Source organism: Dipodomys spectabilis, unplaced genomic scaffold, assembly GCF_019054845.1.
Source record: "Dipodomys spectabilis isolate Male_0828 unplaced genomic scaffold, ASM1905484v1 ptg000002l, whole genome shotgun sequence".
Classification (NCBI taxonomy): Eukaryota; Metazoa; Chordata; class Mammalia; order Rodentia; family Heteromyidae; genus Dipodomys; species Dipodomys spectabilis.
In genome coordinates, this window is record NW_024870679.1 from 53,818,609 (window position 1) to 53,837,545 (window position 18,937).

General features: G+C 39.0%; 1 protein-coding gene and 1 pseudogene across 2 annotated transcripts in view; one reads left to right on the top strand and one right to left on the bottom strand.

Moving 5' to 3' along the window:
- Positions 1-18,613, bottom strand: part of Spata6 (spermatogenesis associated 6) — a 68,071-nt gene extending 49,458 nt beyond the window's left edge. For both annotated transcript variants that reach the window (XM_042682521.1, XM_042682513.1), the window contains exon 1: positions 18,385-18,613. In XM_042682521.1, coding sequence (XP_042538455.1) covers positions 18,385-18,435 — 51 coding nt within the window. In that variant the 5' untranslated portion in view covers positions 18,436-18,613. The remainder of the gene's footprint in view (positions 1-18,384) is intronic.
- Positions 6,314-7,311, top strand: LOC122108312 (annotated as a pseudogene).
- Positions 18,614-18,937: the final 324 nt, after the last annotated feature.

Sequence of the window (18,937 nt, forward strand, 5' to 3'; positions counted from 1 at the left end):
CTGTGAACTGTCCTACCAAAATAACTCGTCAAATATTACATAAGAAGAGAGGTCTGGCACTCAAATGGAAATACAAAGAGCGAGAGAAAGAGAGAATTCTACTGTTCATAGAATTTACTTTAAATGCCTTGATAATTTCCATTCCTTTGAGAAAGCTACACTTTTCCGTTGGGTTATTTGTTCCACATTTGAAACACTATGTACTTGTTCTTGAGACAGACATTAATCATTTTAAGCAGTCAGTCTTAGGCTCCAATTTTGCTGAATTGCTGATATAAAGTTATTCAGCATCATTTAATCACAAAGGATTAACACTCAGCAGAAATACAACATCATATTAGAGAACAAAAAATTGCAGATGAAAAGGACAAATCTGATCTTCATCACCCTAAATAGAAATTCATAGGTAATATATTCAAACGCAACATGACAAAAATTCTAACCTGGTGAATTGAAAGTGTTTTGCTTAATATAGTACTTTTATATATTAAATAGTACTTAACTGCCTTATTATGATTTGACAGAAAGCATAGGCAGAAAACCTGCACTTTCTACGTAATCCATAGCCCTTTCTTCAATCCCTGCCATATTCTACTGTCAATGGTCAATACCCTAATGGGATATTAAATGGTCCCCAAAATTTGAGTCCAACATAGTAATATTAAAATATGTCTTGGAACGGGAAACACTGTTCAAAAAGAAATGTACTCACTACCTGACTTCTGTAACTGTAACCCATTTGTACATTACCTTTACACTAATAATAAAAATAAATAAAATATATCTCATTCCCTAACAACATATTGAAGTATATATAGAAGCTGGGCATAATGAAAAGTGCCTATAATTCCAGCACTCAGAAGGCTGAAGCAGGAAGATTAAAAAGCCCAACACCAGCTTGAACTACACATCAAGTTTGAGGCTACTCAGGTCAATATTTTACAACTCTCTCAAGGTGAGATTATTATCCAGATTCATTTCAATGAAATAAATATATCTCACTTTCTGCTTGATTATAAAGTCCCTGAAAAAAGAAATTCTATTTTCTTTATCATTTATATCCAAAGATACGGGTTTTCATGATTAAGAAGGGTAGAGATTGTCTAGTACATCTCCAGATATTTTATAGAGAGAAACAATAAATACTCCCAAGGAAGTTTAGGTGATCTACTAACTTAAGATCACAAAGTGAATGAGCCATAATATTAAGGAAGATATCTGAAGTGCTTAGAGCATTGCCTGACTTATCAATAGTACTCAATACCATTATTGCTAGAATAAATTATCTGCCATCTTATCTGACTATTGCATTCAATAAGTGACTAAGACTTTCTGCCCCTTGTACATAGCAGTTAAGATATTGTTGATTATTTACATTTTACCATATTTTCTACCTTTCCCCCATTATGTTCACAACTGATCACAAACATCGAGGTTCTCAGCAAATCCTAGTGCATCAGGTCCAGTTCTTACTACATACCATTAAGAACAAAACTATCAGAGTCCCCCTAAATCTACCATTCCACAGAGTAGCTGCTATCCACTGAGACCAACAGCTATGGTTAGTCCAAATTCAGGTGGGCTACAAATGTAAAATACATACTGAGTTTTGAAGACTTGGTATAAAATGCAGGTAAAATATCTCAAAAAATTTGTATTAATTATTTATTGAATTACAATATTTTTAATATATTGATTTCAGTAAAAGGTATCATTTAAAATTAATTTCTTCTACTTCTTTTAACTTTTTATGTAAGCCTAGAAAATTTCAAATTGTATCTTTGGTTCAAATTTGAGACTCTGAGCATACATCTATTGGACAAAGCTAATCTATTTGTGATCACTGAGGACTGGGTCCTTTTCCAATCTCTAACACAGGCTAGAAACAAGATGTTTTTCTCATCTACACTGGTAAAAATTCTTCCATTATTAAAAAAAAAAAACCTCAGCAGCTTTACAGTTACAGAAAGCAAAAAAAGAGAATTTAAAATCGGAGAGGAAAAGTAGAAAATAATAAGCAAGGTGGTTAACTGAAGTCCTATTCTCGGTAATTTAAAAGGCTATAAACATGTTCAGAGTTGTTCTTACAGCCAGAAATGAGCTAGAAAGCTGTGTGCTCCCACTGTTAGCTGATATTAAAGCTCTGGGTAAGTTGGAAGTAGAGACTTAGTTTGGCAACTGCCTACAGGGGCACAAAAAGCATGCCCCCAAATGTACACAGAGATCTTTAGCAAAAGCTAAAGTTCAGGGCATTTATTTTATTTTATGTATCTATTTGTGCCAATCCTGGGGTCTGAACTTAGGGTCTGGGGCCTGCCTCTGAGCTTTTATGCTCAAAGCTAGTGCTCTACCACTTGAGCCACAGCTACACTTCTGGGTGTTCGGTGGTTACTTGCAGATTTTCCTGCCTGGTTTGGCTTCAAACCACAATCCTCAAATCTCAACCTCTAGAGTGGGTAGGATTAGGGCACGAGGCACTGGCATTCAACTTGGGTTGTGTCGTTTAAGGAAATGTTAAGCCCAACTGAAAGAAAGTCATGATTAGTGCAGACAATCTTGCCACAATCCCTTTTTTTGGTTACATAATCAGGCTGTTTGGTTGACTTTCTGAACAGCCAGAAGATATTATCTGTGTTGCAACAGTGTCAATAAAGGCTTCTCTAAACTATTTTTCCTTGCCTACTTCTGACTGTCATGGATAGTGAGGAGGCTGAGCTGGTAATATCAACAACAGAAAGAGAAAAACCTGTAGCTTGCACATGTGAGGGTGTTGGCAAGGCAGCTGCCTCCCTCCCTACAAAACAGGAAGTGACAAGCAGCTCTCACAACAGTGGAGACTGTCATGAGGAGTGAAGGCCAATAAGCCACAGTCAAGAATCCATGGCAAATTTCCCCTTAACTCAGGAACAAGACAAGGATGCCCACTCTCTCCACTTCTCTTCAATCTAGTATTAGAATGCCTAGCTACAGCAATAAGACAAGATGCAGACATAAAGGGGATCCAAATAGGGAAAGAAGAAATAAAACTCTCCATCTTTGCAGATGACATGATCTTGTATTTAAAGAATCCCATAGACTCCATTCCCAAATTACTCAAGCTGATTCAAAACTTTGGCAAAGTAGCAGGTTATAAAATTAACCCCCAAAAATCAATGGCTTTTCTGTATACCAACAATGAGAAAAGTGTGGCTGAAATTAGGAAAGCAACTCCATTTGTAATAGCCCCACAAAAAATAAAATACCTAGGAATTAACTTAACTAAAGAAGTGAAGGACCTCTATGATGAAAACTTTAAAATCTTGAAAAAGGAAATCAACACAGAACTTAAAAAATGGCAAAACCTCCCATGCTCCTGGATTGGAAAGATTAACATTGTGAAAATGGCAATACTTCCCAAGGCTATCTACAAATTCAATGCAATACCTATCCAAATTCCAACCTCATTCTTCAAGGAAATAGAAGAGGCAATCCAAAAATTCATATGGAACAAGAAAAGACCCCGAATAGCAAAAACGCTCCTCAACGGAAAGAACACTGCTGGAGGAATATCAATACCAAATTTCAAACTCTACTATAAAGCCATAGTAATCAAAACAGCTTGGTATTGGCATAAGAACAGACCTCAGGACCAATGGAATAGAATTGAAAACCCAGAAATGAACCTACAGACCTATAGCCATCTAATCTTCGATAAGGGAGCTAAAACAATAGAATGGAAGACAGACAGCCTCTTCAGTAAATGGTGCTGGCAAAACTGGTTAACTACATGTAGAAAACTAAAGCTAGATCCTTATATATCACCCTGCACCAGAATCAACTCCAAATGGATCAAAGACCTTGAACTCAAAGCAGACACTCTGAAAACATTACAGGATGGAATAGGAGAAACCCTGGGTCTCCTTGGCTCAGGCCGAAATTTTCTGAATAGAGACCCGGAAACACAACAAATCAAAGAAAGGCTGGACAAATGGGATTGTATAAGGTTGCAGAGCTTCTGCAGGGCAAATGACATAGCTAGCAAGATCAATAGAAAGCCCACGGACTGGGAGAAGATCTTTACTAGCCATACAACAGACAAGGGTCTCATATCTAAAATATACTTGGAACTCAAAAAATTAAACCACCCAACAACAAATCCTCAAAGAAACAACTGCCCAATAAGTAAGTGGGCGAAAGACTTAAAGAGAAGCTTCTCTGAAGAAGAAAGAAGGATGGCCAATAGACACATGAAGAAATGTTCAACATCCCTAGCCATAAAAGAAATGCAAATCAAAACAACATTGAGATATCACCTCACTCCAGTTAGAACAGCAAAAATCAAGAACTCTAACAACAACAGATGCTGGAGGGGATGTGGACAGAAAGGAACCTTACTTCATTGTTGGTGGGAATGTAAACTTGTTCAACCACTTTGGAAAGCAGTATGGAGGTTCCTCAAAAGACTCCACATAGAGCTCCCCAATGACCCAGCAATCCCACTTTTGGGCATTTACCCAAATGATCACAAACAAGGCCACACTAAAGCTACCAGCACAACTATGTTTATTGCAGCATTATTTACCATAGCTAAGACATGGAACCAACCCAGATGCCCCTCAGTAGATGAATGGATCAAGAAGATGTGGTATATATACACAATGGAATTCTATGCCTCCATCAGAAAGAATGACATTTCCCCATTTGTTAGGAAATGGAAAGGCTTGGAAAAAATTATATTAAGTGAAGTAAGCCAGGCCCAAAGAAACATAGGTCCCATGGTTTCCCTTATTTGCAATATCTAGTATAGGTATGAGTCAAGCGGAAAAAGTCAGATAATGTGATGTTAGGAAAACGAAACCTCAAATATGTATTTTAATGTTTTTGTTTCTTTCATGCATGTGTTTCTAACGCATTTATAAGATTATTTCTTTGTTGCTTTGTATGTCCCTCCCCCACAGTGTAACCCCCACTTTCACTATATTTGATGTCAGTATAACATGTGGAGGAGATGGGGACAAACAAGTCATTTAAGGATTCAGGTGGACCTGTTGCAACAATGAGAAGTACAAAATGTCATGTCAAAACCAGCTTTACAATGTCGGTGGGGGGGGGGGAGGGGGGGGTATGATTGGGTGGGAGGGAGGGGGGAGGCTGGGAAGGGAGGTGAAGGGTAAACAAAGGAGGAGGCTGCAATGCTTGGTAAGAAATGTATGCATTATCCTGCCCATGTAATTGTAACCCCTCTGTACAGTATGTTCTCAAATAAAATAAAATAAAATTAAAAAAAAAAAAAAAAAAAAAAAGAATCCATGGCAAGCCAGGAGCTGGTGGCTCACACCTGTAATTCTAGCTACTCAGGAGGTTGAGACATGAGGATCCTGGTTCAAAGCCAGCCCGGGCAAGAAAGCCCATGAGACTCTTATCTCCAACAAGCCACTGAAAACCAGAAGTGACACTGTGCCTCAAGTGATAGAGCACTGGCCTTGAGCTGAAGAGCGCAGAGACAGAGCCCAGGCCCAGAGTTCAAGCCCCACCACCGACAAAAAAAAAAAAAAAATCCATGGCAGCAGAGATGGCAGCAAAAGAAGCTAAAGTAAAACTAGTATCAGCTGATCAGGGTGAGCCATGCAAGACACTTTCTACTGTAAGACCTTGCCAGAGACATGAAAGAGCTGACACACTTCCTGCTTCAGGACCTGAGCCTGAGGCACAAGAGAGCTGTCAATTTCAGATGCCACAACTGGGGAGGCCCAAGAACTGTGACGCTGAGGAGCACTGCACAGTCGGCGCCACTGCCTCTTGTCATCCACTGCCACTGCTTACCAAAAAACACCCCACCAAGTGCCCTGAATCACCAGCAAAGCTTTTCCTTGCTTACCCACAATTTCTATCAGGGCACAGCAGGCCTCCAGCCAACTGGTTTGTGACAAATATGACTTGAAGACAAGAAAGTTAACTGAGCAAAGACTGGTAGCCAGACATGGCGAAGAATATATTTGTACAACTAGTTCAAAAGTGACTAAACAGAAAAGAAATACCGCTACCAATAACAGACAATGATACACCTGGGATATGGGGATGTCTAATTTTCAGAGTTCTTTACTATATTATTTTAAATGCCAAGTTTCCAACCGAAAGATACAAGAAGAAATAAGAAGCATGGCAGTGCACAGAAATCCAGAAGTTGAGTTTAATGATAAAGACTTAAAATCTATTATAACTATGTATAAATGAATAAAGGAACTCTTGCCAAAGACGTAAAGAACCTTTCTCTTCGTGGATGCGACTAAGGAAGCATCGCTCAAGGGTCTCTTCCCACCCCTTTTTTGCAGTCATGTCTCCTAAGGAGCCTGAACAGCTGTGGAAGCTCTTCATCAGAGGGCCAATGAGAGTCTAAGGAGCCATTTTGAGCAATAGAGAATCCTCTCGAACTGTGTGGTAATGAGAGATCCCAACACCAAGTGCTCCAGGGGCTTTGGGTTTGTAACTTACGCCACTGTGGAGGAAGTAGATGCAACTATGAATGCAAGACCACACAAAGTGGATGGAAGAGTCGTGGAACCAAAAAGAGCTGTCTCAAGAGAAGATTCTCAGAGACCAGGTGCCCACTTAACTGTGAAGAAGATTTTTGTTGGTGGCATTAAAGAAGGCAAGGGGAACACCACTTACGGGATTACTTTAAACATGACTCTGTGGACAAGATTGTCATTCAGAAATACCATACTGTGAGTGGCCACAACTATGAAGTAAGGAAAGCCCTATCAAAGCAAGAGATGACTAGTGCTTCTTCTAGCCAAAGAGGTCTAAGTGGTTCTGGAAACTTTGGTGGCAGTCGTGGAGGTGATTTTGATGGCAATGACAATTTTGGTCGTGGAGGAAACTTAAGTGGTCAAGGTGGCTTTGGTGGCAGCTGTGGTGGTGGAGGATATGGCAGTAGTGGGGATAGCTACAATGGATTTTGTAATGACGGTAGCAATTTTGGAGGTGGTAGAAGCTACAACGATTTTGGCAACGACAACAGTTTTCAAATTTTGGACCCATGAAGGGAGGAAACTGGGGGCAGAAGCTCTCACCGCTATGGTGGTAGAGGCCAATACTTTGCCAAACCCCAGGTGGCTATGGCAGTCCCAGCAGCACCAGTAACTATGGCAGTGGAAGGAGGTTTTAATTACTGCCAGGAAACAAAGCTTAGCAGGAGAGGAGATCCAGAGAAGTGACAGGGAAGCTACAGGTTACAACAGATTTGTGAACTCAGCCACGCACAGTGGTTGCAGGGCCTAGCTGCTACAAAGAAAGCATGTTTTAGACAATACTCATGTGTATGGGCAAAAAGAACTCAAGGACTGTATTTGTGACTAATTGTGTAACAGGTTATTTTAGTTTCTGTTCTGTGGAAAGTGTAAAGCATTCCAACAAAAGGGTTTTAATGTAGATTTTTTTCTTTTTTTTTTTGCACCCATGCTGTTGATTGCTAAACATAATAGTCTGATCATGACCCTGAATAAATGTGTCTTAAAAAAAAGACCTAAAGAAAATTAATTCATCATTGTCTTGTCAAGGAGATAACATCAATGAAGTATATAAATCATACTTCAAGAAAAGAACAAAACAAATTCTAGAGTTGAATTCTAGAGCCCAGTGCCAAACTAAAATTAAAAATTCACTAGAAACACTCAAGAACAGATATGCTCTGTCAAAGAATTACCCATTCTGAGGGGCAGGGAAGGAATGAAACCAAAATGAAGATGTACAAGACATCAAGTAGAGAAAAGTAAATATAATGGTAATCCCATATTTAGAGAAGAAATAGCCCAGAAAGAATTTTAGAAAATAATGGGGGAGTTTGATTGGGATACATTGCACACATGTGTAGAAATGTCACAATAAAACCCCTTTGGTAAAACTAATGTATGGTAATAAATAGTGCTCATTATTATTATTATTAATATTAATGTTAATAGATGAGTTGTATGAGGTGGCTCACACCTGCAATCTCAATTTTATGGATGGCTATAGATGAAAGTATCATAGACTCAGGCCAGCCCCAGACACAAACATGGGAATCTACCTAAAAAATAACAGGATGAAAGGGGGTGGGAATAGTTTTAAAACTGTTTTAAAAAGAAGTAATATCTATTAAAAACAAAAGAAATAAGTCCATTTGAGACATATAAGATTTAAAAACTCCTAATTATGCTCAATATAAACATCCAATAATACAAAATATAAAACTATAAAAAAGTCTTGATATTCATCAACTAGAAGGAATCCTTAATAAGAATAATCACAAAACCAGAAGCAGAAGCAAAGATTTTGTGTGTTACCAAACATAAGTTGGTATTAATCAAACATTTTTATAAATTAAGATGCAAACTGCAAATCAGCTACTTTTTTTTTTTTTTTTTGGGTCCGGTCGTGGGGCCTGAACTCTGGGCCTGGGCGCTGTCCCTCAGCTCTTCAGCTTAAGGCTAGCACTCTACCACTTGAGCCACAGCGCCACTTCCGGCTTTTTTCTTATGTGGTGCTGAGGAATCGAACCCAGAGCCTTGAGCATGCAAGGCAAGTGCTCTACCACTGAGCCACCTTCCCAGCCCAGCAAATCAGCTACTTTTTTAAAAAAGCAAAAAAAAATAGAAAAAGAAATAAGAAGTAGAACAATATAAACTAGGTAACACCAAAGAAGAAATGGAAGAAGAAATGCAAAATGACAGAGGTAAATCTCCTTGTGGTTATGTATTATAGCTAAATTGATTAGACCATCTAATCAAAGGTAGAGATAGTAAGAATGGACTAAAAGCTACTATCCAAGTTGGGTGCAAGTGGCTCATGCCTGTAATGCTAGCTACTTAGGATGCTGAGATCTGAGAACTGTGGTTCAAAGCCAGTCAAGACAGGAAAGTCAGTGAGACTCATCTCCAATTAAGCCCCAAAAAGCCAGAAGTGAAGCTGTGGCCCATGTGGTAAAGTGCTAGCCTAGAACAAAATTCAAGCTAAGGTGCAGCTTCTAGGCCCTAAGTTCAAGTCCTTGAACCCACAGAAAACAACAAAACAGAACATGGTACAGCTTCTTATTGCTTACATTGAACATAGGAACATAACTGGATTAGATGATGTCAGGTGCCAAAAGCACCCAAAGGCAATAAACTGTACTGAGAAACTGTACTGATGAACATCTTGCTCAATAAGAGCCCACAGCCAAAACTTGGATTTAATTAAGAAGGGGCTGGGAAGGTGGCTCAGTGGTAGAGTGCTTGCCTTGCATGCATGAAGGCCCTGGGTTCAATTCCTCAGCACTACATAAGCAGAAAAAGCCAAAACTGACACTGTGGCTCAAGTGGTAGAACTCTAACCTTGAGCTGAAGAGATGAGGGACAGCATCCAGGCCCAGAGTTCAGGCCCCATGACAGACCAAAACAAAAGGAAGGGAAACAGGCTCAAAAATGAACATGGTTCCAATAATGGGACAGATTTAGTTCATAACATAAAAAAAACTAAAGGAAGCAAACTGAAATCATAGGCAACAAAAACAAGAAGCTCAACATCAGAATAACCTAGGAATAAAGTGATGACCGGTTCTTTTCAGAGAAATGTGGACACACCATCCAGAATCTACTGAAATATCTATTCTGTAACCATAATTTATACATATCATGTGACATCTTCATTCCAACTCTTAATTTTCCTTTTGTCTGAAGACACCAAAGACTACTGTGAGAGTTAGAAAATAATTCTTTTTGTCTGCTACCAGCACTGAATCATATACTGCCTCTACTGATTTTGGAATCTCAACTTCTCCAAACTTCATTTCTATTTCCTTTTATTCTTTATCTGTATAAAGGAAAGAGAAGGTAGACACAAAAGGTCATACTTACTGATTTTCACTCACAGAGATGCTTTCTAGCAACAAGGATCAAGCAATAGGTAAACACTAAATAAAGTAGGGTTTTTTCTTATGGCACACTGAGCAATGATTTAAAGGAAATTAAAAGGCCTTAGACCCTACCTTGGATTCAAGATCCCAGTGAACTTCCCTTGCTTCTGACCCTTGTAGGCAGGAAGATGTTTTCTGCAAATTTTCCTTATTTGCTCAAATCCACCAAAGAAGAAAATTACCTTTAGTCCATTCTCTTTCTTCCCAAATTGTAAATTCACATCACAGGAAGAAAGACTTGAGTTCTGTCAACACCTAGACAGACTTTGTCATATACTATCCTCTATTCTAGTCCCAAAGAGAATCATTTGCAAAATGATCTCTTTTTCCAAGCCATTGTATGTTCTCTAATTCCACACAGTTTCCTCCAAAATCATCATCTGCGGCTCTAATGGGTAACTACACTCTGTCATTTTCCCAATTTGTAAATTAATATATTTGCATGCCTTTAAAAAACAAACAAAAAATATTTTCAACAATATGCTGTCGGCAAGAGACACTCTTTAGATTCCAAGACACAAATCAGTTGACAGTAAAAAAACAAAAATGGGAAAATGTATAGTATGTAAGCTATAAACCAAACAGAGCTCAGGTGACTATATTAATATCAAAACAGGTATCAAAACAAAGATTACTAATGACAAAGAAAAGCTATAATTATGTAACAATTAGAAACATATGTAAAACAGCAATTAAAAACATGTATAAACAGAGTCTAAAATACATAAAGAAAAAACAGACAAGAATATTTCCAGAAAATGGTCAACAAGTACATGGAAACATTTTCAACATCATTTGTTAGGAATACTTGTATTAAAACCACAAATGAAATACTTCTTTCCATTCATTAGGATGATTAATCAAAAAGGTGAGCATAAATAAGAAGCTGGAACTCTCTTACTTTACTGACAGAAATATAAAATGATACAACCACATAGAAAAAGCTTAACAATTCCTCCAAAAATGTTATAAAATCCAACAATGTATATGTCTATGCTCTAGATTATTAAAAGCATATATCACTGAGTGCTAGTGACTCATTCCTATACTTCTAGCTACTTGGGAGGCTGAGATCTGAAGATTACTCAGAGCTAGGAGCTCTGAGTTCAAGCCTCATAACAAAAATCAAAACAAAAAACAAAAGCACATTTCTTCACAAAAATGTATACACAGATATAGAAGTATTATTTATAATATCCAAAAGGTGGATAAAACCAAATATTCATCAACTAGTGAATGAATAAAAATTCCCCTAAAAAATGAGTAAAGCACTGATAACATGCCACAACATGAATAATAAAACCTTACACCCACTGTGCTAAGAGAAGTGAGAAATTATTCCATTTGTAGAAATATACAGAAGAGTCAAAACTCCTAAGATATAATTATGACATTATGTAATAGGCAGGAAGAATGTGACAAAGACCTGAGGAAAGTCAGAACCAGAAAACTACAAAAGGTATCTATTCTGGCCCAAGCCATAAACAAATGGGACAATTACCCATTCCCTGAGAGTGAAGAATAAGGGGGAGAAGGGCAAGTCCCACTTCAGCTAATCAGAACTTTCCAGAAGTTAAGAGTATGTGTGCAAGAACCTCCCACCGAAAAATAACCTTTGCTTCATTATCACAATAGGATGTACGTCATTGGATAGGGATTTAAGATGTTCATGAAATAGGTAATGTAGGAGGAAATGAGCTTTTGTACATATCTGGCCCTCACCCCACTTCTATATGGGACCACCAGACAGGCGGATATGAAGGGTTATAAACCTAGACCATCCAACCCCAGGGCTACTCTGGTTTGGGAGGTAGCCTGCTGCTGTTTTCTTCTTAGTTACAACCTAGACTTACTCTCCCTATGGAGTAGTCTATTGTACTTTTTCTCTGCAGTAAACTTTGCCTGCTTTTGCTTCAGAATTAGTCTGTGTGTGATTTCTATCTTACATGAGATGACCCATTGGGCTATTATCTTATTGATCCCTAGGAGCTTGAAGGAGGAGGGCTAAGTAATGACTGTCAATGGGTATAGGTTTTCTTCACAAGGTGATGAAAATGTTGAAGAATTAGATAAGCTATTGTACCACAACTTTGAGATTACTAAATTTACACTTTACTAAATTTACCACTTTAAAGTGGTAGATTTTATACCATGTGAATTCCATCTCAATGTAAAAAGTAGATGAAAGATAAAATGATTTAAAGTATACACTGTACAATCATTAATCATAGGAAAGCTGGAGTGACTATCTTAATTTGATCTAATGTATATTTCAGAAAAAAATTACCAAGGATGGAGTGCCACATTTCTAATTGATTAAAAATTATTGATAAGATGTAACAAAATTAAATGCATTCACATCTAATTATACAGTGTCAAAAAATGAAGCAAAAACTATATAATTGAATTTAAATACTCTCTCAGTAATTGATAAAACAAGCAATCAAATAATCGTGAAAGACATAGATGATGTAAACAACACTTAGTAATTTGACCTAATTGACATTTATAATACAGCAACAGAGTATACTTATTTTCCCCCCAAGGCATATAAAAATGCACTTTACCTATAATCACAACTGAAAAAATAAGCCAATGTACTAACTAAAAGAAAGAGAAAATAATTTATAATGATATATATATATATATATATATATATATATATATATACACACACACATACATGTAACTTCTGGAGTAGGACTAATCAGAGATGTATTTGTACCTAGGCACAGCATCAATGTGCTTTCAAAATCTCAGAATGTCAAATGTGGGATGAAGGTGTCACATATTAGCAACTCAAACAACACAAGCAGTGGCACTAGTACCATGATTTTCAAGAAAAAAAAAGAAACTTTTAAGAGAGTTCTAAGTAAAACAAAGTATATTTTTCCTTAAATTTAATGGTAATTCCTAAAATATTCACTGTCTTAAAAAGTCTTTCAAAAACAAAATACTTATCAGTTATTATTCTCTAATAAACATGTTTTTACCTATATACATAGCCCCCATCTGTAGTTTTACTTTCTGTGGTTTCTATTATCCATTGTTAACTATGTTCAAAAATATTAAATGGAAAAATTTCATAAATAAACAACTCAAACTTTGTATTACATGCCCTTCTAAGCAACATAATGAAATATCACCATGTTTCCCATCCATTGCATGATGTGACTGACCCCTGTGTCTAGAGTATCTATGCTGTATGCACTACCCACACATTAATCACTTAGCAGACTTCTTGGTTATCAGATTAGCTGTCAAGGCATAATGGTACTTGTTTCAAGAAATTATTTTTTAAATTAATTTTTACTCCAAAGTTCAAAAGTACTGATGTTAGCAAGAAAAATACACAGAGAAGCCATAAACATGCTTCCTTTAAATGAAAGTGTTAAAGTTCTTGAGTTAATAAGGAAAGGAAAAAAATAAAGTATGATCAGGTTGCTAAGCTCTCTGGTAAGAATGAACTTTCTACCTGTGAAATTGTGAAGGAAAAGAAATCTGTATTAATGTTGTACTCATGCTCCAGACTACAAAAGTTCTAGCTACAGTACATGACAAATGTTTAGTTAATATGAAAAAATTATTAATTTATATAGCATGTGTCATCATCTTCAGTTTAAGGCATCCACTAGGGGGCAGGGTGGGTGTCTTAGAAGATTTACTCCACTGATAAGGACGAGGCTACTATATTCAATGAGAAATCAAGTACATTACTGAACATTACCAATTGGACCCCCGAAACACCATGAGAAACAAAGGTCACCCAAAGAATTTCCACAGTGTTCCCTACAGCACAGTGTCCAGGCTTAACAGTAACTGAAACATAGTAAAATTAACAAGTGGAAATAACTGGTATTTAAAAGTCCATAAAGAGGGAAACAAATTTAAATCACTATAATAAAAACAGCATAGAACAATTTAAGAAATGAATTACAATTTCCAAGAATCAAAACTGACAGGATACATACTACATGATACCATTTGTGTAACATTTCTTAAGTGAACACACTGGCATACACAACACACACACACACACACACACACACACACACACACACACACACACATTGTACAAAACCTGAATGAAGAAAGGCATTACAATTTTAGGATACTGGTTATATAAACTCAAGGGAGTAAAAGAGGAAGGAAAATGGGGCAGAAAAAGGTACAAAGAAGACATTTACATGTGCAATATTATATTTTTAAAATGCAAGTCTGAAGTACTTTATAATCAAGTTTTTAAAGTATAGACTTCAGGGAAATTTACAAAGACCATAACATATAAGGATCTTGTAGATAAATAAGTGTTCAGATGAGTAGTGACTGAAAGAATATTCCAATGCTATAATTATTTGAATTATGTTAGGTAAAGGGAATATAGAGAAGAAACACTGGGAATTCTACATTAACCTAACACTGGCAGTATTATAGTATGGAAAATTGGGCAGTTGCATTGCCTAGGCATTTGGCTTAACTCTAGTTTCTTGTATTAGTAGTGATCTTTGTGCAATATGGTAATATCATCATGTTATGAAGGTGAAAACATAGCAAGCATGAAAGCTTTGGGCATACCATACATTTGGTATTGGCCAACAGTCATAGTATATGAAAGAAAACATACTGCTGGGAGGAAATTATTTTCCCTAGTAGTCTTGTGAAAATTGAAATAATAATAAAAAGGTCAAAAACAAAGCAGTCAACATGCCTTCTATAAAAGATACGTATTAAACATTACATGTGTAAGTATTGAGAACTATAATCCTGTAGATGCTCTTTAAAAGCAAGTTATTAGGCATATCATATCATTCCAGAAAAAGTACAATTTCCTTACGAATATATATATACTTTTGTAGATTTTAGAAAGACAGAGATAGAATGAGTAAACAAACATGTAAATAAACTACTCCATAGTTTAAAGAAACAAACGACTGATATATATATATATATATATATATATATATATATATATGGATACGGATACTGAGCTTAGCTATCTGTTCTTCTTGGTGGATGAAGGTGAAGTCTTACTCCTAGGTGACGGGGGTGATGGGGGTGCCTAAATTCCTAGAGGCAAGGGCAGGGACTTGGACAATATGTTACTGGACCTGCCCGTTCTGTGCCATAAACTGGAGACTCTCAAGCTCCCTGTGACTCTGCCCCCCAGTGACCATAACCTTGTGTAGGCCTCAACCAACTCAGCCACCATTGCACACCATGCCTCATGTCTCCTGACTCTCCTCAGGTCACCAAGGCATCCCTCTTTGGCTCTCCATTGGAGTTGATCTGGTTTGTTGGTATTGTTTTTCTGCTTTGTCTTTGCTTTACTACTCTTATGGCTCAGTTTTCTTACAGTGTTAGTGTATTCAAGGCTGCAAGTTTTCTGGGGCCATGTGTCTGCCTGCAGTCACTGCCTTTCTAATAAAGACTCCCAATTTGACTTCTTAAAATGTGGCTTCTTTGTACCTCGAAATTGAAATCCCGTATAACAGAATCTCAAAAACAAGATGAGCCAACAAAAGTATATTATATCCCTCCAATATACTAGAATGGTACTTCCTTTTACATGGGATTTGTGAGGGAACACAAGGGAAATTTGTAGAGTGGAAACATTCTAAGTCTTGACTTTGGTAATGGTGACATGAACATATGAATTTTTCAAAATTCATAAGAAGGGAAAAAAGGAACGATATTGAAATGAAAAAAGTTGGTGTCTATTAAAATGGACTAAAAAGAGCTAACAATTTCAGTATGGAAACCTTGATTGGATCTTGATTTGATGAATTATAAAAATCATTTACATGACAACTTGAAAAATCCAAGTATGGACTTTATAATAAGAAATTATCACTAATAGCCAGGAGTGATAGTGAGTTCCTAAAATCCCAGCTACTTGAAAATCAGGGGCATCCCAATGAGGAATTCCAGGTCACAAAGTCAAAGACAAAGTCCTAAGACACTAACTAAAAACAAACCACAAACAAAAGAGCTAGGTATGGGGGTGTGGTTTAAGCATCAGGGTTGCCTAAAATGCCTGAGGGCCTATGTTCAATATCTAGCACAAAAAGGAAGGAAGAAGGAAAGTATATTTTTATGTTATCTTATGCACAATAATATCCTTAACATTAATGATGTCTTGAAAAAAGCTGAACCCTGTGATGTTAACAATTTACTTTCAATTTTTCATCAAAAATATTTATTTGTACATAAACACTCATATAGATAAATATAAATATCTGTACATATTCATGTATATATGAATATGTGTGTAAAGATAAACCAACTTCATGTATGTACATCATATGAGTTATTCACAAAATTATTCTCCCAACTACATGCATGTCTGAAAATGTTGATTTATTTTTTTAATTTGAAAAGTCAAGGAGAAAAGATGCTAATTTCCAATGACAATATCTCCAGGACGTATTAAATGAAGAGAAGAAAGCCAAGTGCACAATGGTTTGTATATATGTGAAGTTGAAAGACAATTTTAAAAATGTGCATATCTATCTATCTGTCTGTCTATCTATGCACAGATAGAAAGACAGATAAATAGATATCTCCCTGGCCATAAATCTCCCCTATTCAATCAGAGTCAAATTAATCAGGCTTCTTTAACTTGTAAGACTAGTAATGATCTTTTGTTCCTCCTATCAGAGCCATTAAGAAAGCCTTTGACAGAAAACTTAGCATCTTTACAGATTTGCTCCAAAACACTTATGCAACCCTTGACAAATAGTCATGGCACAGCTCTACTTTGTCACTTGTAGAAGGGATGAAACGTGGTGACTTCTAAGATTTTTCAGAACACTAAAACTCTGCAACTCAAGTGTTTATTAAAGAAAAAAAGAAAAGGAATATTTCCTTCTGCATAGTTTTCTTTAACTCTGATGAATAACAAAGCTCCAGTATGCAATTATTCACTTTCGGTGTGCAACATATCGAAATAAAATGCGTGTCTCTGGCTCCTTAGGCGACAATCAATTATAGCAGAGTACTTCCTTTTAGCAAGTTACAGTTCTGGCCAGGGAAGGGGAGTGGTGCTCAGCAGAATAAGCCAAGCCCCATTGGCTAACAGGGGAGGAAGAAGCAGCCAATAACAGTCTAGGAAAGCTGATCTGGGGAAGTGTTTCACAAGTCCTGGGAGGAGAGGTTTAGGAAGTTGTGTGTATTCTTTTAACAGACTAATCCTACTTTACAAAACGTTATCAAAGCCAGCTTGTGATACAAACACTTCAAGCCAAGACTACAGTGTCTCGGATTAAAATCGCTGCAGGATTGCCCAGAAACCAAGAGTTCCTAGAAACTATTCACCCTTTGTCCCATACTCTGCTCCCCCCAAGGTTCTGCTCCTTAAAGCCTTAAACCAGTTTTGTGATCTCCAAGGTGGTTTGCTTAGCTAGTAAGGAATACCACCCAGGAAGAGAGGGATGATGCAAACCAGGGTTAAGTGGACACAAAAGCCTGGCCTGCATGGCAGCAGGAAGGAAATGCTGAGGGCTCCTGGGGGAGGTCCAGGACTGACCAGTGAGGATGGGCCTGTAAGCATCCTCTGGGAGATCCACAAGGGGGCTGGGGAGAGAGGACTTCCAGAGGGGGATTTGGGAGAGGGGATTTCCTCCATTGTGGAACTTTCGTCCAAAGAGGAAAATAAAGAGGGGAAGGAGTTCAATACTCCTTGGAAGTGCTTTGATTATCCAGGATGATGGAGTTCTCACAGCAATGCAGAGCCTCAGCTGGATTTCCACCAAGAGGCTGGGAAAGGATTCTCTTAAACCAGTCTGGAGAGAATGGATGGCATTACAAGTTTGGAGAGTGAGAAGATTTCCTCTAAAAGCTGAGGGGAATTTCTGTGCACTGATTGGAAGAATGTGGAGGAATCCCAATCCCCCTCTTAAAGTCAGAGGGGTGGGGGATGGGGGGGCACGGGGTGGGGGGGGAGGGGTACTGAAATGGTTTCTAAGGAACGCGGTTTCTCCTGGAAGAGGATTGCAAAGTACTGCTGGGGTGATGCCACATTTCAGTTGTTGTGGGTGGGGACTGTATGCTAAGGAAAAAGGGACTCCGTCCCTCCCTGGAGGCTGGGAGGCTCGGTCCCAACCGGCTAGCACTTTGTGACTTGGACGGAATGCCACCAGGCCCCACACCCGGGCCAGGGGAGCCCGAAAATCACAGCGGAGGAGTTTAAAGAGAACCCCGCCGCCCCCCACCCTCCGGAAGGGCAGCTCTGGAGCGATCAGTGAAAAGCAACCACACTGGAGGCTGGGGGGAGGCCGGGGCCCGGCGCGGAGGGGTGCGCGACTTGGAGGGGAGCAGGCCCCGACGTGACGGGCGCCATGGCTCCTCGGAAGTCACTGGTTCCGACGGTGACGGACACCTGCGGGTGAGGGACCCCGAGTTTTCAGGTACCCCCTGGAGAAGAGGCGGTCCCAGAGGGAAGCTGTTCCGGGGCGGGAGGCCCGACCAGTACTCACAGAGCGGATCTCCAGCGCCAGGGCGCATTGCAACGCCTTCACCTTCGGCATCTGCGCGGGGTAAGGTGGCGGGGAGGGACCCCGGCCACGGGCCCGAGTGAGGCGGGGAGACTCGGGGAGGGGCGGGGATGGGGAAGACACAAGGTGGCGGCGCCGGTGGCAGCTGTGGCCCCCAGGCCGGGGCCCGCGGTCCAGCCTGGGTCCCGCCCGAGTAGCAGCTGAGCGCGGGGCCCGGACTCGTTGTCATAGCAGCCATGAGGGGAGGGGCCGGAAGCACGCGAGGGCGAGAGGCCGGGCGGGGCTCGGCGGAAGCTGGGCGGGGCTTGGGGCCAGAGGGGGCGTGGTTCCACCGTGGCGGGATGGGGGCGGGGCGGTTCTTCTGTGACATCAAACTAAGCCTCGAAGGCCTGTGGAAGAGAGAATAGCTTGGACGGCCTGGGAATCAGGACGCGGGTCTGAGGAACAAAGCCGCTCTGAGTTCCAAAGCGGTGACGGTGGTCGAGTCACTACGACCTCAGTTTCCCCAACTGTAAAACAATTACTATTATTTCCT